This window comes from Nelusetta ayraudi, unplaced genomic scaffold (genome assembly GCF_046127955.1).
Source record: "Nelusetta ayraudi isolate G7.1 ecotype Tasmania unplaced genomic scaffold, CSIRO-AGI_Nayr_v1 ptg000135l, whole genome shotgun sequence".
Lineage (NCBI taxonomy): Eukaryota > Metazoa > Chordata > Actinopteri > Tetraodontiformes > Monacanthidae > Nelusetta > Nelusetta ayraudi.
This window is the reverse complement of record NW_027466185.1, coordinates 7,925,001-7,950,987: the sequence shown is the minus strand read 5'-3', so window position 1 is coordinate 7,950,987 and position 25,987 is coordinate 7,925,001. Positions and strand designations below refer to the sequence as shown.

The 25,987-nt window shown below is 51.3% G+C and overlaps 1 protein-coding gene across 7 annotated transcripts in view; it reads right to left on the bottom strand.

Annotated features, from left to right (window-relative positions):
* The window catches only part of foxp2 (forkhead box P2), a 111,444-nt gene that overhangs the window by 48,909 nt on the left and 36,548 nt on the right, over positions 1 to 25,987 (bottom strand). For 6 of the 7 annotated variants that reach the window (XM_076011471.1, XM_076011472.1, XM_076011474.1 and 3 more), the window contains exon 4: positions 16,716 to 16,911. The exons of the other annotated variant lie outside the window; for it this stretch is intronic. In XM_076011471.1, the coding sequence (XP_075867586.1) occupies positions 16,716 to 16,901 (186 nt within the window). In that variant the 5' untranslated portion in view covers positions 16,902 to 16,911. The remainder of the gene's footprint in view (positions 1 to 16,715; positions 16,912 to 25,987) is intronic. 7 annotated transcript variants of the gene reach the window in all.

Genomic DNA, 25,987 nt, shown 5'->3' with positions numbered 1-25,987 from the left:
CTGGAACGCGGCCCGACGGCTCGGCTAATTACGACGCGGGGCCTAATTAATCTCGCTGCGATTGGCGAATAAAAGTAATTATGAGGCTTATTGAGTTTCCCGCGCTGCTGCTGCTGCGGCTGCTGCGGCTGCTGCTGCGGCTGCTGCTGCGGCTGCTGCGGCTGTAGCTGCTGCTGCGGCTGCGGGAAGCCCCGCCTGACGAGCGCAGTCAGTGCCCCAGCAGGAGGAAATGTTTATCTGCCCGCACCAATCAATAAGGGCCTCGCCGAGACGCCTCCAAAGTCAAGACAGCCGAGGGGGAGAGAGGGAGGGAGAGAGAGAGAGAGAGGGAGAGAGAGAGAGAGAGAGAGAGGAGAGAGAGAGAGGAGAGAGAGAGTGAGAGAGGGAGAGAGAGAGAGAGAGAGAGAGAGAGAGAGAGAGAGAGAGAGCCCAGACTGTTGGTGACATCAGTCGGTGTGAGGATGCACTCAGCGGCCAGTTTATTAGGCACGCACGGCGCCAAGGTTGCCATCCAGAGGTGCTGCACCACCTGACACCTCGGCTTGTTTTGCACCACCTCCCCCGTCTCCTTCAACCGGGAGGTCGCACCCTTCTGACCTCTGACCCCTGACCTCTACGAGGCCTCTTCCCTCCTCGTGCCAAAACGCATCGGGTCGCTGCTGTGCGATTGGCTCGATTAGCTGCTGCTGCTGCTGCTGCTGCTGCTGCTGAGTGTGAAGAATCACTGGTCTGCTCCATGTGGTGTTTTTCCAAGCCAAGTCGGAGAAATAAAATATGGAAAAAGGCTAAATTTAACACCACCCGCAATGTTGCCGTTGGCGGGAGAAACAGCAGAAGTCTCGCCCCCCCTCACACGTCCAACCCCCCCCTCTCTCTCACTCTGTCTTTAAAAAATCAAAAGACAATCACAAAGTCCGACACCGACCTTTGATCAAGTTTGAGCAAACTTTTTTGTTTTTTCCCTGGAGTGGCTGTCAACTCCTGTGCGGAAGTTGATTTGGCCATTTAAAAAAACAAAAAAAATTTTCTTTTTTTCTTTTCTTTTTTTGGAGCCTGTAATGCTGTGGGGGTCCCTTCACTTCAACTGGCTCAGAGTTTTCAGCCATTACTGCAAAAAAAAAAAAAAAAGCTCAATTTGTGTCACACACTTCGCAGAGCCGGCAAAGCAGACGCCCGTCGCAACAAAGGGCGCGCACGCACACACACACACACACACACACACACACACACACACACACACACACGCACACAAAGACAGAAAAAGAAAACACAAAAAGTTTGATAAGGAGCACCTGAACACACACACAAGAAAAAATAGCATACGAGTGAAAGCGCAACCCCGGCTATTTAACCCGGGTTGCTATGCAAGAAAAAATGACATCCCTCCCCGTCTATTAACGCACACATTGTGTAAAAACAGCACAATGTGACACATTCTTGAAAATGAGAGAGGGGAGTGAGCGCCAGACAGACAGAGGAGGCGGTCGGGGGAATGGGGGGGGCGGAGTCGGACCCTGCTGTATAAATAACAAGGCACTCAGAGGCATATTTGATGTTGATATCCATCGCTGAGGTTGGAAAAGAGGAGGGTGAAAAACATCACACACACACACACACACACACACACACACACACACACACACACACACACACACGTGCGAGCGAGCGAGCGAGCGAGACCGCGACATTGTGCGGATCCTTAGGAAAATAAGATTCAGCCCCAAAATGGATCCGGCGTAATTGGTTTCAGATAGCCGGGTCAGCGGGGAAAGAGGGACATATAAATAAATAAATGGGGAAAAGAGGCGATACAGACGGCTATTATGCCGAGCGGACGGATGGACGGACGGACGGAGAAACAAGAATGTTTACACAGGCATGTCCCCGCGCCACATTAATAGGCACGGCGGGGAGGAAAGAGGGGAAGAGCAGGCGGCAGGGGGAGAAATAGAGAGGATGAGGAGGAGAAAAAATATGCACACACACTAAAGAAGTGCGACGCTGGAGCTGGATTTGCCAGATTGGACCCGTTTGTTTGGAGAAGCGTGGCTCACTTCCTGCCCCGGGGTCACCACCAGGGGGTGGTTCAGTCTTCCTTTTTCTTATTCTTATCATCATTATTATCAGGATACGGGAAGGTATTGCAGTGAAGTGTCCGACAGGTGTTTCTTTTTCTTTCTTTTTTCCCATTAGCCGTTTGCGCGTGGCAGCGGGTGGATATGAGAGCGGAGGAACAGATGTTTTGCTGCTGTTGTTGTTGTTGTCATCGCTGCTGCTGCTGCTGCTGCTGCTGCTGCGGGGAGCGAGCAGGGCCGCCGGCCAGAACAGCTCGGCGCTGGCTGACGGCTCTGACAACTCGCAGAGTCGTCGCTTTCTGAGAGAGAGGCGCAGGAGGATGTTGTTGGTGTTAGCGGTGGCGGTGGCGGTGGTGGCGGGGAAAAAAAGAAAGCGTGACCAAACAAAGGAGCGGGAGGAAACATTCACAACCCGCGTCGGCTCCTTACATAAGAGGATTGCAGCCGGGATGGACGGATGGATGGATGGAGAAGGATTTGAAGTGGTGGGGGTGAGATAAGATGCTCCGTGCGACGTCGGAGTATCGGGGGGGGGGGGGGGGGACGATAGACGGAGAGAAGGCAGAGTTGGTGGAAACGAGTGAAGCGCAGCGGGAGGATGCCGACGACGGGATGCGGAGGTCTCAGCTGTGAAGAGAGTGCAGAGTGAGCTAAGCCGGGATCACGCCCAGGACTTCGTAAAAAAGGCGTAAAGGAGTGCGTTTCTATGTCAACTAGAGGAGCTGCGAGAAAAAGACAAAAAAAAGAAAAAGGAATCGGGTCCAATCCCGGTTCTTATTCCACTGTTTTTCAATTTGCCTCCTTCTCAGAGGGCCCGATGAAGACTTTTCTGTAAACCTGTTGTTTATTTACTTGAAAATTGTGCATCCGCCACTCAAAAAGGTTTTTTTCTTTCCACCTTTTTTTCAGGAAGAAACTCAAAAAGGCAAATTAAGACAAGTGCATGAATGAAAATAAAGTCTCATTGGACTAATGATGCGTTCAGATATCGCAACCCTGGGGGGGGGTCAATGGAGAACCTCAGTCAGTGCCTGAGGGCCCACTCTACCTGTCACCTCTGCCAGGACTTTCTTTTTTGAAAAAAAGCTTCTTTTTCTGCTCTGAGTAATGTAGAAAAAGAAAAAACTAGAAAAACCTTTACGTATCTTTTACCTTTGCACGCTGTCACTGCTCCGGAGAGGATAAGCACTATGCACTATGCACTTTGCCATCTCCGTCCCCCCCCCCCACCACCCTTACACTCTCATCTCTCATATCACCCCCACCCCCCAGCCTCCACCCTGCTCCCCCGCTCCTCCTTCCTCCCGACGTCTCTCACGCCTTGTTTATTGATTCTCTAGATTAAGAATTCCTGGGGTGGAGGATCGCAACGCACAAGGCAATGAATTATTTTTTTTTGTGTGTGTGTGGGGTGGGAGGGGGTCGGCGGTGGGTGGGGCGGTGTGGCTGGGGGAGGGCAGTGCTTATTTGCCTTCCCCTTGCATCTATTTGGCCTGTGTCTGTAGACAATTATGCCTGCCCGGCCCCAGACTCAGGTGCTAATAATGAAGGACAAATAGAATCGTATGTGTAAACTTCCCCCACTGATGAAAATTTATATTAACTTTCTGCCACAGTAAACAGAGGCCCCCGCATAGCTACACCCTCCCAGGAGGGTTTGTCGAGATGAATTTCTGCTCCCTCTCCACCCCGGGAAGGAGGAGGAGAGCAGAGGAGAGGAGAGGAGAGGAGAGGAGAGGAGAGGAGAGGAGAGCAGAGCAGAGGAGAGAAGAGGAGAGGAGAGGAGGAGAGGAGAGGGGTATTGTGTCACCTCTCAGCCCAGCAAAGACAAAAAGGGGAAAAAAAGAATAATAACCATAAAAAAAGCGAGTCTGCTTTGCCCATCACAAGGATAGAAAAGCGAGTGCGTTTTGCATCTGCCAGAGGGAGTCGAGGAGAGCATATGCGTCCGCTGAGACTCTGAGGGGGCCCGTGCCAGGGAAAAATGAGGAGCGTGGCCCCGCTGCTGTTCGTGGCAGCTGCTTGGCCAGCGCGCGCTGGAAAAACAAACTCATGAAAAAAAAGAAAGAAATGGAATGCAGACCGGTTGCATCTGTGTGATGTTGTGAGGCGGCAGCCAAATGTCAGAGTACGACAACGGCTCGGCAACGAGTCCCCGATATATTTATCGTGGTATCAAAGAATAAGTCATGATATCAAAAAAGAAGCCTACATTTATTTATCACGATAAAGAAGAAGTCCAAATACATTTATCGCAATATCAAAGAAGAAGCCCCAATATATTTATTGGGATCTCAAATAAGAAGATAAGGTGTTAATTCAACAACCAGTGGACTTTGGATTTTTGGATCAGTTGGTTCTCACATAAAACCAACTGAGATCTGCTGGTGGATGCGCAGCCAAGCGCGGTTGCAACACCTAATGTGTTTTTCAAATGCTCCTCTGCTCCAACTTTACAGCAAAAAACAAAACAAAAACTCACAAAAGAGCCACGGTTGGAAACTGCCACACGTCCACAACAATGTTACAGTGAAAGCAGGGAAATTTTTTACATCCACAATTGCAGAAAACCCAACGATAAATCTGCACTTTCCGCTTTTTAGCTACTTTTTTTTTAGCTTGATTTTAAGTCTGGACTGAAAGTCGTGTCAAACAAACAAACAAAATGCATTCTTTGGGTCAATACTCATCACGGTTCACCACCCTGATACCGTCAGCGTTCCGTATTTATTCCTTTGTATTGAAGAAGAGTAAAGGGGTTTGTATGAGCTGGGGAAAAAAGAAAGAAGAGTTGAGGTGCAGTGGAAGCCAGCGAGTGTTTGCAGGAGGTCAAGCGCTTCCCTTTGCACAGGCCACGCTGGCATGGAGCGCAAAGTGCTCGACAAGAGTCCTGCTACACAAACACACACACACACACACACACACACACACACACACACGCACGCACGCGCACACACGCACACACGCACACACACACGCTTTTGGGCCCTCTTCAGGTGATTGTGATCCCTCTCTTTTTCGCAGCAGTTCCACAGCTGGATTTCGACCTGCGCTGACACGCTGCCAGCCGCAGCTCATCAGAGAAAAAAACCATAGATAAAAAATGTAATAAATAACAAAAAAACAGACATCGATCCAGTGGCAGCAGTTTAGCAGTTCAGTTTTTTATGGAGCCTGAACGCAGCTTTATTATTTTTCGCGGCTTCTGCGATGAAGACGTACTTCAAGGAACCCCCGCGTCTGTCTTTGTTGACAGGGGCTTATTTAGAGGCTCTGGCTGGAGGGGGGAGGGTGGGGGAGGGTGGGGAGGAGGATTGGCCGGAGGCAATGAGCGATCCGACGGAGGGAGAGAGAGGGAGAGAGAGAGAGGCGGCCTCATCGCCGCAGACGGATGCTGTTGAGAAATGTGCTGACAGAGATGCATCGAAAAAAGAAAAAAAAGCAGAAAAGGCCGCAGTTAAGAAGAAGAGAAGTTGGGAGATGAAAGCGTGAAGGTGTCTCAGAGGGGGGAGGCAAAAGAAAGGCAAATTGGATTTACGTGTTTAGCCCAAATAAAAGTGCTGATAAAGGTGCAGGAGGAGCGAGCGAGCGTGCGAGCAAAACACAAATAGAAAAAAAATAAATAAAAAAAATGACTGTGAGAAATGGAGAAGCCCCCCCTCCCCTGCCCCAAAACTCGGAGGTTGTTTGCCCCTCCGGGCCTCCAGGGGGCTCTGCGGTTACAGGTCAATAGCGCAAGTCTGCCCCGTCCCCGAGAGTTCGGCTTTTAAGTGCTGCGGCTAATTATCCCAGCACCGCCCCTCAGTGGGGGGGTGTCGATGAAGGAGCAGTCCGACCTCCAGCCCAGCCAGTGATCTCACCTCCAGACCCTCGACTTAAAGGACCCGTCTGACGCAGAGACAAAAAAAACAAACAGTATCTGATTCAGCAAAAACAGCAAAATAAAGGGAACTAATGTTGTGCACCTCTGCACAGTCAGCGTGACACCCGTTCAACTCTTCCACTTGCTACACTTTTCAGAAGAGGGTGCTGCCATGGTGCGCTGAGCTGGTACACAGCCCTTCGTGATGTCACACAGGGGCCACTGCCACCTCTTCCACACCTCTCTGAGGTTTCCCTCTCTGTCCCATACCAAAAACATTAAAGGTTAAACAAAGCTCCACTTTTAGCCTTTTTTTTTTTGCTGTTGGCTGCAAACAGAGGGCTAAATACACTGGATTGTCTCTTTTTTCAAGGTCAATAATTCTTTTTAATTTTTCTATTGAAAAGTTTCGACAAAACATATTAACGACCTGCAGCCCAGACAGTGGATGGCGGCCGGCGGCTCTTTGGTTCTCTGCTGTCAGTCTCCAGCGAAAGAACGTCAGCGACCGGACCCTCCTCCGTTGGTCCTCGCAGACCTGACGAGACGGTAAGTGAGCGACCCCCCCCCAATGTGCTTACGTAACACAGGCCCCCCAAGCCCCATCCCCGCCCACAAGCCCCAAGCCCCCTGCATTGTACCTCAGCCGCCCGCCTGGTGAATATTCCAATTACGCCGATGTATGTTTGACCTTTAAATGTCCCCGTAGAAGATACAGTTATCTGCCCGGCGCGCTGACACTCGGCGTCTATCAATCATCGGCCCTTCTTTCCTTCCTCCCTTTCTTCCTTTTTTCCTCCGTCCTCAGCAGAACAGCCAGGCAGGATGGAAGGCGTGTGTGTGTGTGTGTGTGTGTGTGTGTGTGTGTGTGTATGGATGGGAGAGGGGACTTATCATGAGCGCAGAGTGTGACCGAGGTGGTGGTAAGCAACAGAAAGAGAAAAAAAGAAAGAGAAGGGGGGGGACGCATCAAAGCAGTTTGTGTGCGGATGCGTGAGCGCACAAACAGCAAAAAAATAATAAATAAATAAATAAAAAATAGATGTTAGACATGTTTTTTTTTTTTTCATTTAATCCGCCGTCGGCTCGACTGAGCCCTCCGCAAACAACGCCCGCCGGTTCCGCCAGCATCCCATATCACGCCTGCGAGAGCAGCGCCACTCGCACTTCTCTCACTTTCATTCTTTGCCGCCGCTCCACACCCTTCTTTTTTCCCCCTCCCTCCCTCCCCCACCGCCCCCTCAGCCCCCGCTCCGTTCTTCCAAAGGGCTAATCTGCATCTCTCATTGAATCAAGAATGGAAATTCGCCAGGAATGCTCCTTTTTCAATTTCATGCTGAAGTAGCTCAAGTTAGTGGATGTAATTTCTCCTAACAAGAAAAATTTATCACTCTGTCGCACACTTAGTTCAGCTATGTGAGGAAAAGGGGGAGAAAAAAAGGGAGAGGAGGGGCGGTCGGGAGGGGGGGGGGGGGTTTGGTCCTCCAGGTTCTTATTTCCACCCTCTTTTTTCCCCCCTTTTCTTGAGCTTTGATAAATGTGCCAAAAGCATGATCCCTCCCTTCACAGCACTCAACACAAGGACAGAACAATTACAGCAGTTAAAGTAAAGGGAAAAAAAAAAGAATAATAAAATTAAATATATATATATATATATATATATATATATATATATATATATACATATATATATACATATATATATATATATATATATATATATATATATATATATATATATATATATATATATATATATATATATACATACATATATAAATATTTAAAAAAAATCCCTCTGGCTCAAATTGTACAAAAGATAAATGAATCGTCATTAGGGAGTCTCGAGGCATGGCGAAATAAAGTTGTGGAGATTGGTGTCTCACGTTGGCGATACCATTTTAAACTTAATTTATATGTGTGAGAATGATGTCATGGGGTTTGCACACACACACACACACACACACACACACACACACACACACACTAGGGCTTGCTAGCTAGCTGTAACAGATTCCGTTTTCTGCAGGGTCGACTGCAAATTCTCCCCCACGCAACAAATCATTTTCTGTCTTTTGACGACTGCAATACTTTGGTCTTTGTTACTGCGTCCGTACAGTTTGATACCACCTCAACCCCCCTGCCCGACCTCAGCGGGCGCCGCGGCCCCTTCAACCGGTAGACGCAAAGGTTCGGCACAAATCCATTTGAAGTTTCCAACCACACCAACCACCGACCTTCCCCCTTGCAAATTACAATTGCCGCGGGTTCGCCGCGAATCGGATGATGAAGTCCAAACAGGTGAAACAGGGGGGAAAAAAAGCGGTATCGCCGAAACAATACCACGCATGGCCAAGCCGCGGTGGCGCGAGCTCGGCGGCGGCGGCTAATGTATATTTATCATGTAAACTTCTGATAAATGCATATGCAGAAACAATCAAATCTCGCCCCCTGCTTTCAATTGGAGGATTTCGACGCCCACGGGCGCAAGCGTGAAACCAATATCAGCTTAGTGCCTAGTCGACCTTGAAGTGCCGCTGCCCCGCCGCCCCCCCCACCGCCAGGAGCATGTTCTGCATATGCTCGCGGGCGTCGCTTTTATCGGGCCGGAACGAGCGGCTTCTCCAAGCGCGAGCTATCGACCGCCATCAGTCGGCCGAGTCGACTTGCCACCAGCGAGCGTAAATAAGAGGCGGTTAGCGTCTTGATGAGGAATGGCAGGGGCCGAGAGAGAGAGAGAGAGAGAGAGAGAGGGGGGAGGGGGGGCAGGCAGCGTCTATCTCCGCCACGGCCGGAATCCCAGTCTGACATTTCAGGGCTTTATCGCAGAGGCTCGTTGTTGGAAACTATCTCCTTCCTAACTGCCAACAATCGCAAAAGACTTTCCGCAATTTTTTTTTTTTTTTTAGGTCAAGCCGACGGTGCGCACTGATCCGAACGTTTGCGCATCCAGATGTTTTTTTTTTCTCACATCGTCGACCGCTCACTAAGCTTGGTGGCGCAGGTGAGGACTCACAGCAACAAGGTCTCGGGTTCGAATCCCGAGGAATCTTCTGCGCGTCGTTAAAGATTCAAGAATCCAAAGAATCCAAAAAGATTCCAAAGACGTGCCAGTTTGGCTAGCTGGCAACTCGATGACTTCGACCCGACCCGGACGCCGACACCCAGTTCGCCCTCGGTCGGAATATTCACCCCCCAACACAATCAGAAACCACATGGCGTGATTGGCCAAAATTCCAGCTTCAAACGAGCCGCTTTTCCGCAAAGACTCCATCCGATTCAGATGTCACCTTGACAGCCGAAGTCGAGGACTAAACCTGACTAACCTCGCCCGACACGCCCCGAGCCCCCCAACCACTTCCCCCCGGTGGCTTCAGCTTCCTGTGAAGAGAGCCAAAGCCGGTGCGCTAAGTGACACGTCAGTCAGTCGGCGCCGCGTTTGGAGCCCCTACGAATTCCCCCCACGGCCCCGAGCTTATTTACCGCATTTGTATGAAAAGCCGCCGTGAGGAGGAGGAGGAGGAGGAGGGCTGAGAGCCCCAGTGACTCTCTTACATATGTATACCGTGTTTGCAGGCAATGCGAAAAGAGGCTCCCACCACCACCACCCTCCTCCTTCTTCTTCTTTCCCTTTGCAGAGCCACAACTACAAACAAGTCGGGAGGAAGGACGTTTACACATTCAATAAAACGGGGTTGAGGATGAAGGTAATCGGGAGAAGAAAAACAAACTGACACACTTCCTGGAATTTGTGAGCTGAGATTTAGCAGAAGGAAGGAAGGAAGAGAGGAAGGAAGGAAGGAAGGAAGGAAGGAAGGAAGGGAGGAAGGAAGAAGGAAGGGAGGAAGGAAGGAAGGAAGGAAGGAAAGGAGTGAGGAAGGGAGGAAGGAAGGGAGGAAGGAAGGAAGGGAGGAATTAGGGGAGCGGGTGACACTGAAGATGCCACTTTTATTGTGCTCGTCATCTTCTTAACCAGATTCGGAAGTCACAGGGATATTAGCTAGAAGTGGAGGGTGGTGGGGGGCAGAGCTGCTGCTGCTGCTGCTGCTGCTGCTGCTGCTGCTGCTGCTGCTCACAACAAACCGTCAGGCGGATGTGCGTGCGTGCGGGCGTCTCAGACTCGTGATTTGTTACTATTCATGGCTAAAGCGAGGGAGGAACTGTAATACTAGACATGCTTGTTAAATTCACAACACTCCAAAGCTGCCTTCTAGCAAATCCTGTCTTTTGGTTGTCAGCTTAAGACACCCCCCCCCCCCCCACACACACACACCCCAACCGTATGCATATGGATGATGATGATTTTTTATTTATTTATTTTTTAAAGCTCTGTTAAATGGATAGCGGGTGTCGCGGCCTATCAAGCGACTGGAAGCCACTCCAGCTTTTTCCACCCCCCCCCCCCTTCCCCCTCTTTTTTTTTGTCAGCGGAGGGAGCGTCTTCTCGCTGAGCCTCACCTTTTTCCCCGCTGGTGCGCGTCCCCCCCAGCCGCCCCGCCTCCCCCACCCCACCCGAACCTCCTCTTCCTCCTCCTCCTCCGCTGACGCCGCGTTGGAAGGCAGACGGCGGCGTTTGCACGCGTGGTGTTGAAAAGGCGGCGGCTGACAGTAACACTCCGACCCTGCCGCGCTGAACAAGTGGCGCCCGGCGCTTAAGTCGGCAACAAACAGAATGCCTGTTTTTGCAGTGCCGCGCGTGTACGTGTGTGTGTGTGTGTGTGTGTGTGTGTTTGTGGGCTGACGATGAGACGGCGTTCAGCTGGTTAGCAAATAAATGATGCCACTGCTGAGGGTATTAAGCTGAGGCAATTGCTCGGGAGGTCCAGATGAGTGTGTGTGTGTGTGTGTGTGTGTGTGTGTGTGTGTGTGTGTGTGTGTGTGTGTGTGTGTGATAGCATGAAGGCCCGGCACCGCCCAGCAGCCGCGGCCCTTGTGTACGTGTTTGCGGCCCCCCGCGACTTATAGATCCACCGCCATTTATTTCCCCGAGCCGGAGGAGAAGCAGGGAGTGGGGGGTGGGGGTGGGGGGGCAGTTAGGGAGGCGTAAAAGGAAATGAGTTGTGAAGTGGCCATTGATCCCGCCGGCGGGAGACTCGCGGGAGGGTGGGGGTGGGGGTGGGGGGGAGACGCGGCGCGACCGAGTGGCTGCCTCTTATTTACGCCGGGGTGGTTAACCCCGGCCAAGTTCATTTATCACCCGGGCTAACGCGCTACATCTGGAGGGAGGTGGTGGAGGGAGGGTCGGGGGGTGGAGGGAAGGAAAAAAAAAAGGTAGGGATGAAAAAGACGAGAGAGAGAGAGAGAGAGAGTGAGAGAGAGAAAAACGTGCCGGGTCACACAGAGCAGATTAAGGGTGTATTGGAATTAATGCTGTGATCTCTTATAAATATATATATATATTTATATATATTTTACAATAAGGCCATTCTCGTATTCATCCGCCGCCACCTATTTGCCCTTTGACCCCCCCCGCCCCCCTCTCCTCCGCCCGGGCACAAAGCCGCCGCCGACTCCCATAAATGTTTATTTCCAGCAGATTTCACCCGCCGTCCATCTCCCTCATCCTCTCAACCTCTCTTTTCTCCTCCTCCTCCTCCTCCTCCTCCACCATCGTCTCTCTCTTTTCAAGCTTTGCAGCTTGACATTTCAACCGCGGCTCCCCGGGGGGGAACTCCGCCACGAAATGGAGTCAGTGGGAGCGAGCGGCCACTGTAAATTCCAGGAGGCCGCGCGGAGCGTGGCTTCAACGAGGACGGACGGACGGACGGACCTGGGCTCCTCTTTTTTTCTTTTTTTTTTTTTACTTTTTCTTTATCCCCCCCTACCCCCCAACGAGCCAAAGATGGAGATGAAGGAGGAGGAGGAGGAGGAGAGGGGGAGGAGAGATAATAGAATAATACTGTGTTTTGTCTGGGGAAGGGCGAGCAAACAGGAGCCCTGCTGTCATTCACACTCCACACACCCCCCTTCCGTATCTTTCGGTGTCATCACTCCGGGAGAAACTACAGGCCTATATGTCACCAGCCTGCGCGTACTACTATTCCGCTGGGATCCCAAAAAAAAAAAAAAAAAAAATCACAGAGGGAGAAAGGAAAAAAAGGGACGAGGCCCCTCATTGTAAATAAAGTCGCTGAGAAAAGGAGAAATTATTTTGACAAAAGCGCAGCTTTCTGTCTCTCTCCTTACGCTCCTCTGGCCTTTCCTCACACAAGGCTGCGGCGGCGGCTGCTTCTTATCGGCGGCCCGGCCCGGCCTGACAAAAGGCACCTTTATGGAATCGCTCATATTTCAGCCGGGCGGCCGGTCGGCCGTCCCGGCGGCGGTGATTGATGCGTCGGGCCGCGGCCCCGCCGTCTTATTTACACAGTTGAGTGGGGCAATTTTAGGCCTGAGAGATAAACCTAATGAGCTTCTTTGTGCACGGGTGCAAATGAGCGACGCCGCCGCCCCCCCCCCCCACTCCTTCACCTCCCCCGACTCCCCCTCTCTCCCACCTTCCAAAGGGACAGTGCGAGGGGGTGATTAGGCCTTTAAATTATGCTCAAGGGCAAAAAAAGCCCCAGATTTGCATCTTAGGTGTGAATGTGTGCGCGTGTGTGTGTGACAGAGAGAGAGAGGAGAGAGAGAGAGATGGAGAGAGAGCGAGATGGAGAGGCAGGTGAAGGGCGGAGGCAGAATCAGGCTCCAGGCTTGTTTTGCTGTCGCTGTTTTAAGTGTTAATTCGCCACAAACAACAAAACCGGAGCTGTTCCGGCTAATGGCTCTGTCAAATATGCACGCACACACACACACACACACACACACACACACACACACACACACACACACACGCACAAACACATTTTGTCCTTTGTCTGTGAGGTAACTTTCTCCCTAATGATTCTTTTTTTTTTTTTTAAAGGGATGATGGGAGAATTTGATTTGCCCCTAAACCGCCTAAATATCACCCATCACTCCCTGTCAGCCCCCCCCCCCCTCCCATCCTCTCCCTCTCTCTCTCTCTCTCTCCTCCTGCAGCTAAACAGGCAGAGGGAGGGGGGAGGGGCAGGTTAATTGCTGTCACTCTCCACTTGGACCACCGCCTCGCTCCCATGTCACCGCGGCGACTCGCCCCGGGAAAGTGAGACGGCACCTCGGCGCGGGAGGAAAAAAAAAAACTTCTTTTAATTTATGTCAAAAATGCTGCAGTCAATTAAAATGGCGGCGGTGGCGGGAGGGGGGAGGCAGGTGAGGGGAGCCGGAGGGGGGTGGGGGGGAGTCCGCTTCCCCCGCTGCGTCTCAGTCGCAGTTTTAAAATCGAACTTTTACACGGACATTTCGGTGCGGGTCGAAAAAAAATGAAAAAGTGGAGAAATTTCAAGTGTGTGGGTTTGAAAGTTGCGTCGTGCAAAAACGCACTCGACAAATGCTCGGAAACGAGCTCCACCACAGAACAAGACGACTTCCGCTTCGGGGTCCTCTGTGATGTCACAAAGGGGGCCTCTTTTTCCAGCGCTCAGTCACTCCAACCATGCGGACGCGCTCCCCGCCGCAAACAGCGGGCTAACGGCACGCTAGCCGGATATCCATACCTCGGCTACAGCGGCGGCGTCGCGCTACTGGCTCCTCAATCGATGACCTGATGACCTCGGCCGGGATGAAGTCCACAGGCCGCTGTAATCAGGCATCAGCCTCATTACGGTGCATTACAGTATGGATCCGAGGGTCGATGCAGGTGGCGGCGGGGGGAGGGGCTACAAGTGGCATCTAATATCAAAAGTGCGCTGTGATTGGATTGACGGGAGCACGAGGTCGGCGCTCCTTCCTGCTGCCGAGGAGGTGCGGGGGGGTTCGGGAGGAGGGCTTCCGCGGGGGTCCCCATCATTTTTAGCATCGCAATTACGACGCCGCCGCGCGACATTCATCAAGCAAGCCCCCCCCCCACCCCGTGCTCCACCACCACCGATACATATCTGCAGCTGGCAAATTGCAATCAGATACCAGGCCGCCGTCTAATCTGCGATCGCAAATCAAATTAGGTCTATTTAGACAACCTTGGGAACGAGGGTGATGAAACCCCCCCCCGCCCACACACACACACACACACACCACCCTCCCCGCCCCGACAGACGTCGAAATAAAAGGGTGAGGGTGGGGGGAAGCTTGATGAAGATTCAATTGCGACACGGTAGTTAGGAGGCGGAGGGCGACGTTCCGAGTCCGAGGAGGTCCTATTTTTTTGGCCGGCGCCCCCCTCAGGACGCCTGCTTTTTTTTTTTTTTCTTCTTCTTCTTCTTCTCCTCCTAATTATAGCTGCAGGTGGTATTTCGGGAGCCGCTCGGTAATGGCGCGACCCACGGGGACGGACGGCGGAGAATTCATCAGTGCTTATTATTAATCACCCCCCCACCACCACCACCCCACCACACACCCGCAACACCACACAGCAGAGACCGGAGCCTGGAAGCCCACCGGACCGCTCAATGTCATTCTGAATACGGGCGGAAAATTACACCCGACAGCCCCGCCGCCTCTCCCTCCCTCTCTCCCTCTCCCTCTCCCTCTCTCTCTCTCTCTCTCTCTCCCTCCTTCTCTCCCTCTCCCTCTCCCTCTCCCTCTCTCTCTCCGGGCCTGTTTCATTCTTCTCCTCCTTCTTCTTCTCCTCCTGTCATATTCACCTCTCAGCTCCTCTACCTCGCGGGCAGGTAGGGACGGGAACGTGCGGATGGCGCGGCCCCTTTCAAAGGGCCCGGCACCTTTTTCCCGCTTCCTCTCAGCTCTTCATTAGGAGGAGGAGGAAGAGGAGGAGGAGGAGGAGGAAGGAGAGCTTCCTCTCGCGTGCCACAGGAAGTGTGTGTGCGTGTGAAGTGAATGGCGTAAGGCCTCCTCCACCAGCAACCTCCCCTCTTTTTAAAAAGCCTCCAGAGACCTGTTAGCCGGACTGCTCATTTCAATGTGTCTGTTCTGTCTGCGGGTTGGCGAGGAGGAAGGGAAGAGGAAACAAGACAAGGTGGGGGGGTGGGGTGGGGTGGGGGGTGGTCCTGCCTGAGCTGGTTTTTATTATCTTTTTCCAAGGAGCGCGCTCCAACCCTGGAGTCCATCCTCATCTTCACATTACACTTCAATGCATCGCATTCTGCTGCTTTTATACGAGCAATGTTGCATTATTACACAGAGATCCTTACGGGTGTATTAACTGTTTTTGGCCTTTTAATTCAAAGCACTTGACAAAAAAGAAAGCTCGACGAACACCGAGAGTCGACCGATGTCGGGTGTGCACTTCTGCGCCAATGTGTGTGTGTGTGTGTGTGTGTGTGTGTTTGTGGTGGTGAACAACGTGGCCTGGAGGCCAGCGGACGGAGGAGCTCCGCCGGCTCTTCAGCTGCGACCCCCCCGCCCCATTCTAGGCACCAAAAAAAATAAAAAAAATAGTCAACACACATCGTTAGGGCACCCGCGGCGTCCCTCACCCCCCCGCTCCCCCTCCCCCCGCCTCCCACCCCGAAGCGCTGCGGCCCTCTGACCTCGCGTCCCGCTGCTCTTTTGGTGAACTGTCAGAGCCATCATTCACCGTGAAAAGACACGAGAGACACTTGACTCCGCCGGTGACTGACTTTCACACACGAGTGACACCCCCCCCGCCAACCACCCCACCGCGCGCGCACACACACACACACACACACACACACACACACACACACACACACAAGCAGCCGCTGGGGATCATTCACACGCCGACTGAGAGGAACGCGAGTCGCGCGACTTTTGGAAACAAAACATCAACAGCAGCAAAAGTGAATGGCAGGGTGTCTGGTTCCTGATCGGGACCACGGAGCAAAATGGGCAAGAGGAGGAAAATGAAGCGCAGAGCAACACGGCGGCAAGACCTGCTGCAAAAAAATAAAAAATAGTAAAAAACTAAAATGTGTGATTTCCGTGGAAGTGAGAGCCGAGTTACGAGGCCCTCTGGTGGATGCAGTGCTGCCATGACACACACACACATACAGGCACCGACACACACGCACGGACACACACACACACAAACACACACACGCGTCCCCTTTCTCCGTCTGTCTCCGTCTGCGGGCGCACGCACCGTCGCACATGGCAAACCCCCCGTGCGAAGCGCAGGCTGGAATCCCAGTAGTTACAAAAAGAGAAGAAAAAAGAAACAACATTCACTCTCTCTCACACACACACACACACACACACACACACAAAAACAACAAAATACCATTTGCATCACTCGGCGGGCAAATAAAGCTTCAGGGCAACGACGACAAAAAAAACAACTAACAATTTAGTGAGAAGATGCTCCCCACTGGAAACCAACAAACACGCAACAACTGCTTCATTCCTTCCTCGCAGTGCTGCTGCTGCTGCTGCTGCTGCTAAAACAAATAAAAAAAACCCACCAAAAAATAAATAAATAAAATAAAAAGCCCCCCCCAAAAAAATAACAATAATAATTCACAGCGCCTCCCGCAGCGTCAGAAAAAGGAGCCGAGAGAGAAGAAGAAGAAGAAGAAGAAGAAGAAGAAGAAGAAGAAGAAGAAGAGGAAGCAGCAGCAGCAGCAGCAGCAGCAGCAGCAGCAGCCCGGGAACGAGAGCGGGAGCCCCGGGACGAGCGGAGCAGAGCGAGCGAGAGAGTGAGAGAGAGAGCAGCGAGAGAGCAGCGAGCGCAGCGGCGGCAGCGGAGGAGGAGGAGGAGGAGGAGGAGGAGGAGAGACGGAGGCGGGTGAGCGAGTAGCGAGAGAGCGGTGGTGGGAGGGTGGAGGGGGGGGAGAAACACAACTTACCTGCTGTTGTTGCAGATGCAGCAGCTCGACTGTGCTTACTTCGCAGCTCGCGTTGCCAGCGCTCGATCGGCCGTCTCTACTGCCTGCCTCTAATTGGCTGCCGCCGCTGCTTAGGGCGCTCACTCCATTTTGACTCATTGAACTGTTGCTTATTGTCTCTGCGGCCGACTCCTGCATCATCATCATGATTTAAAACCTAGAGGAGTGATGAAGAGGCACCGGTTAGGGCTTCTCATCCTTCTTCTATTCAGCCAACCCCCCCCCCCCCCCCCCAAAAAAAAAAAGAAAAAAGAAAAAAGAATGAAAATATATATCCACCAGCAAAACCAACCACCATGCCGACCCCTCCTTTATTCTTTCTTTTTTCAGATATATATTTTTTGTGCGTGCGTCCCTTCCATTGCCCCCCCCCCCCCCTCCTCCCTCTGCAAATTAAAGCATTTAAAGAAAGGCTTTGGGAGGGGGGGCGTTGGAGAAAGAAGAGGAGGAGGGGAGGGGAGGGGGGATGCAGGAGGAGCAATTATGCATTCATTGTGTAAATGAAGCAATACAAAGAGATGCACATCCTGGTGCTCTTGAAAAATGGGAGTGGGTGGTTGGGGACACACACACACACACACACACACACACACACACACACGCACAAAAAAAACACGGCCCTGCGTCCTTTTAGGAAGAAGTTGCGTCGCTTTATTTTGTCTAAGTCCAAAAGGAATCAGAAATAAAATAAAAAAAAATAAATGAGCTAACGGAGGGGAAACAAGCTCAGATATATATTTTTTAAATAATACAAAAAATGGAGAGAAAAAAAATATCTTTGCTGTCTGTCTCGCACTTTCAGGACGGACCAGGTGGTGGGGCGGGGGGACAAGTGAAAACTCGTAGGGAAAAATCCCCCCCCCCCCCGCCCGACAGTTCTGTTTCTTCTTCTTCTGTCTTTTCCGCTGTGTGTGTGTGTGCGAGCGCGCAACCGTCTGAATGAAGTTGCCTAATGACGCAAAGCTAATCATGCAAAATTAAAAAAATTGGCGGTGGGAGGAGAAGCAGCAGAAGCAGCAGCAGGAGGAGGAGGTGGAGGAGAAGAGGAGGAGGAGGAGGCACCAATCACATGGTGCTGGATGAGCGTTGTGATGGCTTTGTCATAAGTGCAATGGGAGGATAAAAATCTCACAATCATAATAATAATAATAATAATAATAATAATAATAATAATAATAATGATAAAATATAGGAAAAGAGTCATTTCCTGGTCCTGCTTTCATTTGCCAATAAAATTCTTTTGTGGAAGGTGGGTCTGGAAAATAAAAGGCGCCTCCTCCTGGAATTAAACAGCGGATCATTTATTGCCCATAAATATGTGACGGCTGCAGGTCTGAGGCTGCCAAGCGGCCGCCGCAAATATTGTTTCTTTGTGTCCCGTCATTTTTTATTTTTGGGGGGTTTTAAACATCGCAATTAATTTTCTGTGCGTTCGCACGCGGCGGCGGCTGCGGCACGCGGCGCGAGGAAGGAAGAGGAGAGGAGCGCGGAGGAAAGAAAGAGGAGGACGGAGAGGAAAAAAAACCTATCAGGAATATCACTAATGATTGTGCTAAAAACAGCATAAATTATGCATATTACCTCCTCTCTCACTCACTCCCTCACTCTCCCTCACTCTCTCTCTCTCTCTCTCTCTCTCTCTCTCCAGTAATAAATGTTTTATCATGCGCGCACACCCCACGCGCGCGCACACACACACACACACACACACACACACACACACACACACTCCTGCTTTTAATGCTCTGTACCTTCGCGGGGGCAGAGAGGAGTCGACGACTCGCACAATAAAAGAGACACTCAGACTCTGGCCGGCACTGACACAAACATACAAACATCACAATTTTTTATATATAGGTGTGTGTGTGTGTGTGTGTGTGTGTGTGTGTGTGTCTGTGCATAAAGCTGAAAATATTTAAAATGAGACAAAATCCAAGGAGATAAAAAAAAGAAAGAAACTAGAGCTGAAATCTGAACGCAATTATTGTCAATTGGAATAACTGGACTGTGTTATTATTTTTTGATGTGCATTTTTTTTGTTATTATATATGTTTTTAATCATGGCAACGGAAAGGTAAAAATAATAAAATAGAATAAAATAAAAGGCATCATCATCCAGCGGGCAGCAACAAAGACGGATGGACGGCCGGTGATTGCGGAGCAACCGGCGCCGGTGCCTTGTGTGCTCTCTGGGCTGGTAAATACAACCCTAATAGAGGAGTGTACATGTCTGTGTGTGTGTGTGTGTGTGTGTGTGTGTGTGTGTATGTGTGTGTGTGTGTGTGTGTGTGTCTGTGTGTGTGTGTGTGTGTGTGTGTGTGTTTGACAAGGCGCAGATACAGGACAGGCCTTAAAGGATGTCCACAGCCAGGATAAACAGGATCCGGGCCGGGGAGGGGAGGGGTTGGGGTGGTCCGGGGAGGGGGGGTTGGTAGGAGGGGGTGTTGGAGGGGGGGCAGAGAACAAACAGGGCTGAGCTGTTACACAGAGCAGGGCGACAGCTGCCCGGGACACGAGTAAATAGGGGAAGAGGCCTGCTTGTGAACAAACAGCCCTGCCGTGCACGCGCACGCACGCACGCACGCACACACACACACACACACACACACACACACACACACACACACACACAGAGGGAAGTGGAAAACAGAAAAAAAAAAAGGGGTGGGAGAGGGGGGGGCGAGGAGGTGACAGCCAGGGGAGAGAGGAAGAGAGACAGATGAAAAGAATGAGGGTGAAAGGGGGAGAAAGGGGAGAGCGAGTGGGTGGGAGGGGCGGGGGAGGGGGGGGACGCACTGGTACAATGTGACACCCAATCCGGTGATGAATCTCAGCCTCGGAAACTCAAGGCTGCGGCCCGAGATCAGCCGGCTAATAAGTATTCAAATTAGGCATAAATTTTACATGGCCGATGTTTAAAATATTCAGAGAAAGACTGTCTGATTGCCTTTACTACAATTTTATGAACATTCTAATGGAGCCTGGATCTCTCTCTCTCTCTCTCTCTCTCTCTCTCTCCTTCTCCGCTGCCCACCACCCCCATATTCTTTATTTCCCGTATTTCTTTTTTTTTTTAAAAAGCCTGCCTTTTTTTTTTTTTTCGACAAACGACAAATGGACGAAAAATACAAAAAAAAATATATATATATATATTATTGTTTGTTTGTTCGTTAAAAAAAAACAATTCAGGGAGGTGGACGTCCCTGGAATGTGTCAAAGAATGTTAAGCGCTAACTTATTGTTGAAACATATTTAAAATAATCGTAATCATAGCAATAAATCAACGCGCACTGAAAGACAACAACAAAAAAAGAAAAGGCGCCGTCCCTCCGAAGTCCAAACCTTCTGCGGCGCGTCGAGAGAAAAAAGAGGAGGGGGGCAGAGGGGTGGGGGGTAATGACGATGCAGATGTATGCAAAGCGTATTCGCCGAGATCAGATGGCGCTTTAACCTTAATGACGGCGGTGAGATAAATTAATTAGCCGTCCAAAGGCGGCATTCAAATCTGCCAATTAGAATGTCAATTAGAAGCCGCAGCCGGGGCTGCTGAGCGATGAGGCCGGGCCGGGCCGGGCCGGGCCGAGCCGGGCCGGCCTCATCTGAAAGGGGGGTGGAGGGCAGGGGCTTGTCACGTGCGCGCGCATGCGGGGAGAAAAAAGGGGGAGAAAAAAAAGAAAACGCGCGGCGGCCCTGACAGCGACGGTGCCCTGCACCGCGGGGTGTCACCATATGCGACTGTATGCGTGTATGTGTGTGTGTGTGTGTGTGTGTGTGTATGTGTGTATGTGTGTGTGTGTGTGTGTGTGTGTATGTGTGTGTGAGAGAGAGAGAGAGATGCTGTCCTCCCCGAGGGGTACCAGCAGCCCTGACCCTGGATCAGGCCGTCCTGGGAAAACCAACTGGGTCGGAAGAACCCCCCCCCCCACCAACCCACCACACCCCTCCTCCCATGGTCCCCCACCCACCCACCCCCACCTCCCTCCGAGCGACAGGACGCCACTCGAGGCCGCGCTCTGCCGACGAGGACGCGTTTGGATGGTGGACTCCGGATTAAGCCGGAAGACGGAGAGATAACTCTGGAAATGTACCCGACGGTCGCTGACAGCACCGCCGACGTTTCTATTGAGGTGAGGCGAGGGTGGGGAGGTGGGGAGGGAGAAAAAAAAACGTGACGAAGCCGAGAGACGGAGACACTTTATTTGCCAAAGCTTCTCCGACATTTTCTTTCTTTCTTTCTTTCTTTCTTTCTTTCTTTCTTTCTTTCTTTCTTTCTGCCGCAGCCACACACCCTCACCCTGCTGCTGTGCTCCTCTATTCAGTCCAGGCTAATATTTACATCCTCTTCACTCGTGTGAAAAATCTGTCACTGCCATCAGGTGCAAAAAAAGCAGATGGCGGGAAAAAACAAACAAACACGTGTTTGGCTGCCCAATGTTCCGAAAAGAGAAAAAAACGAAACGTGCAACAAAAGGTGCAAAGAGAATTGGTGCACACACACACGTACAAGCGCACACGCACACACACACACACACACACCTATCATTAAAGCGGGGAAAGAAGCAGCCCTCCATCTTTGTTTGTGAGCTCTAAAAGCCCCTAATGTAGCCTCATTACCTGGCCTGTCTCCCGCTCCATCATGAGCAGTAAACACACACCGTGACACCGGCCATCCGTCTAGTGGGAATACACAGGCTGTCACACACACACACACACACACTCTACCTCACACACACACACATACACACACCTTGTTTTCCTCCTTTGCTCCCTCTCACACTGCAGATCTTCCCCACGTCGCCGGCAAAATGCGAGTCAAACAGGTTCTGATGCTAATCTGTGCTGGTTTTAAGTGCTCTTTTGCATTTGTATTCTAAGTGTATTGTAAAAAAAAAATACTCAGACAAACTAAGACCTTGCAAATAAAAGTTTTCAATCAGACTGAATGATGACAGAGATCAAGAAATAGAAGAGACAAGAGTAGGAGAGCAGGGCGGCGGTAATAAAGGGACAGTGGGAGAAATTACATTTCGCAGTCGGCCGACTCCTCGGCCGTCCGGTTGGGGGACGCCGGCCGCCCCTCTGAGATAATGACGGGCAAATTTTGTGCTTGGCTGAAATTAATTCGTCATTTGCCACAAGTTGAGTCCGCCGACAAAATCAAGAGTGCTGAGCGGAGGGTGGGAGGGGCGGCGGGGGGCGTTCCATACTTGAGATTGCTTAATAAATCAAAATGCCACGTGCGCGCCGACACACACACACACACACACACACACACACACACACACACAAAAAGATACATGTAATCACATGGTGTGTGTGTGTGTGTTGGGGGGAGGGGCAGTGACTGTATCTGCTTCCTGTCAAACATTTAGTCCCGCTGAGCATTTTATTTATGTCACTGGGCAAAACTTTTTGCGTGTTTGTTTGCTGGCGCCTGGTTTATCTTGCCAGCGGTCGCTGCCGCCAGCAGCAGCAGCAGCAGCAGCAGCAGCAGCAGGAGTTTTATTGTGTGTTCTTTTTAAATGCAGCTTCAGGAAAAGCGCCAGGAGTAAGGAGGACGAAAGGAGAAGCAAAGGGAGGAGAAAAAAAAAAATTACATATGCACGTATACGTGCACCTTAGGTTCGGGAAGACCGGGAGGGGGGCGACCGGAATTAAAAGCTTCCTTCCTAAAGGAGCTGGCGCGAAGGGAGCGCTAATGACGACTCCTTGTGAAAACGCCACACGGCGGCCGTAATGGTTTCCGCTCTCAGATAGAGGAATTTCAAAAGTGTTTCGCCGGTTGAATTAAGATTGCTTTGGCGGCAGGAGGAGGAGGAGGAGGAGGAGGAGGAAGAAATCATATTTACAACATCAGGGCCGAATGAAGTATGGAAAGGGGGGGGGCTGACGTGAATAATGGACTTTGCCGTCTATTCACCCCCCCCCCCACCTCCACCTCCTCCTCGGGATTAACATTATTCAAAGCAACGGAATCAAATGTGGTTATCTCCTGTCCAATGAGCCCCCCCCCCCCTCCGCTCACCGCACATTGAAGGAGGAGAAGAAGAAGAAAAAACTCCTTCATATTTCAATTCCTCATTTGAGGCGACAATAAATGGCCGCTCGGCGATAGGAGACGTTGTTCGGCGCGAGACGACGTCCCCAACTTCATTCTCCTCTATTTGCAATGAGCAGATGAGACGGAATGCGATAAAAGAGCCGCTGTTTGCCGCAGCCTGTGCGCACGCGCGCGCCTGTGCGTGTCGCTAAACGGGGAGACGGCGTTTTGCCGAGTGAGTGTGAGAGGGTGAAAATAATTTACAAAAAAAGGACAAAGAGAGAAAGAAAAAAAGAGGTGTGTGTCAGTGTGTAAAGTGTGTGTTCAATTGTTGCGGCGTTCACAATGTGATGAGGGAGTGCTTCTCTCTCTCACACACACACACACACACACACACACACACACACACACACACACACACACACACACACAATGGCTAAACAGTTGGATTGTGAAGCGGGGCGGCCGATCCAATGATCCAATTACGGGTCGTCATCCTCCTGGAAGATTTAAAATAAAAAAAATAAAAAACAGCCCGCAAGTGCGCGCGCCAAGTGAGCGATCTGTTTAAAGGTGAAATTCTATTTTTTTCCCCTCCCCCCCGATCTAGAAAAAGCTCACGGCGGGTGACGACGCCCGATAAAAAGACGATAAAAGGACGATAAAAGATGGGGGGGGGGGGGGGGGGGGGTAGAGGAAGTAGTTCCTGCGTTGGAGGCTGAGCGGAGGAAGCGAGGGGGGTGGGTGGGCGGTGGGGAGGGGTGAGGTGACGAGAGCGCCAGCCAGTCGCCTCTCGTTTGCATATTTGCCAATTGCATTAATTAACTCGGCCCACCTAATCAGGGCTAATTGACCTATAAAGAGGGGGAGGCCTCGTTGTCTTGTCCAATCATCTTTACTGCCAGCAGGAGGAGGCGGCGAGCCGGCGGAGGGGGAAGAGAAGAGAGAGAGAGAGAGAGAGAGAGAGAGGGAGAGAAAAGAAAGAAGAGAGGGAGGATCTCCGAGCGGATCGAGGAGCGAGGACCGGAGGAGGAGGAAGAGGAGGAGGAAGAGGAGGAGGAGGAAGAGGAGGAGGAGGACGGACTCGGAGAGGGGGAGAGTGACAGCGTGTCGAGACGCAGTTCGCTGTGACGTCTCCAGTTATTCCTGCTTGATTCGGGTCATTTACGTCTTCCGGGGTCCCTCTGATTGATGTCGTCATCCCGCCTGGGCGGCGGCGGCGCTGCCGCCTCCATAGATCTTAATGAGTTGGTAAATAAGGGGCGAGATTGCGGGCGACAACGCCGGGGCGTCGTCCCTGGTTCACCGCCGACAAGATTTATGTCGCCAATTAGGAGGTAAAAGTAGTCGGTGGTGGGGTGGGGAGGGGGGGGGTCAGGAGGATGAATTTAAAAATAATAAGATAAAAAAAAAAAAAAAAAACGAGCCAAAGTCAGCGGCAGGATAGCAGAGAAAGGAAGATACTAGAGAGTCTTTAACAGCAGCTTAGTCACACTTCCTTTCATGGCCGGCTGGAGGACTTTTGAAGAAAGTGTGCAGGAGGAGAAAGATCACAGCGGCTCCTCTCGGGATTAAGGGAAGTCACGTTTGCGCGCGCACACACACACACACACACACACACACACACACACACACACACACACACACAAAACTAGACGAAACACACACTTGACTGTCATGGGGCAGCGGAACGGAAGCCGGCAGAGCTCGTGGAAAACGCCGGCTCGTCGTTCGGATGAAATTCTGATATTTTGAAAAATAAAACACACACACACACACACACACACACACACACACACACGATGGAAATTTAAATCGGTTGGCTTCTATTTTCCTCAAAACATTTTCGAGCTGAGACAAAGCGGGGCCTCGACTGTCGAGAGAGAGAGAGAGAGAGAGAGAGAGAAAAGAGGAGGAGACGAAGAAGAAAGAAGAAGAAAACACAGATAAAAGTGCTGATCATCAATAGAAGGCGACAGCAGCAGCAGCAGCAGCAGCAGCAGCAGCGGAGCCAGAGGGCAGGAGTGAACAGAGGTGGAAAATTAAAGCGGAGGAGTGATACTGGGGGGGGGCGCGCGGCTCACTCCCCCCCCCCCCCCAACATGCAAATGAGAAGCCTTTTTAACTGCATCATTTATGTGGATAATGGCAACATCATCATCATCATCATCATCATCATCATCATTATCATCATCATCATCACCGCGGCGGCAGCTCAAATTAAATTACATCACAATTAGCTGAGCGACGGCAGCGGCAGCGGAGTGACTGGTTCAACTTTAAAAACAAACAGCAGCACACACACACACACACACACACACACACACACACACACACACACACACACACAGGCGCACACCGCCTAATGGACGGCGCTAATTGGCCGCGGGCCGCGAGGTAAACATGTGTTTTTGGTTTGAAACGTTTCGAAATTCGATTTGCCCAAAGTCACACACACGCAAACAGAGTCACACACACACACACACACACACACACACACACAGAACACCGGCGGGGATCCGTGTGACCCCCCCCACCCCCTCCCAAAAAAAAAGCAATGCAAAAAGCGCTGAAGTCGGTCGACGCCAGAAAACAACGTCGACCGTCCGCCTTTCAAGACGGAGGAGCTGCGTCTCTGTCTTCCTCTGTCGGGCAAATTCTCCCGTGCGGTGCTAATCACGCAGCTCATTATGCACCGGAGAGGGGTGGGTGGGGCGGGGGAAGGGGGTATTAAAATTATGGAGAGAGAGAGAGAGAGAGAGAGTGAGAGAAAGCGAGAGTCCCGTTCACATTCCAGCACAAAAAGCTCTATGAAATGTTAATCGTGCGCCCACAGTCGCCCCCCCGACGCCGACGCCTCGCTCCGGCCTCATCAATATTTAAGTCAACAAATTACCCCCCCTCCTCCCCTTTACTCCCCCCCCCCCCTCCCTCCTTTGATAATTAGCGACTTTGGGCCGGCGACCCCAGAGCCGCGACCTCTCGCCACTTCGAGGAAGCCCAACGAGCCGCCCCAACTCCTTTTTCTTCAATCTCTGTTGCTAAAAAGTCGACACGAAACAAATACATGAACAATTAGACCACAAAAAAAAAAAAACACTAAAACAACAAGCAGCAACCCGACCCAACTGAACTACGACGACCTGCGAGGAGGAAGAGGGAGGAAGAGGAGGAGGAGAGAAAAAAAAAAAAA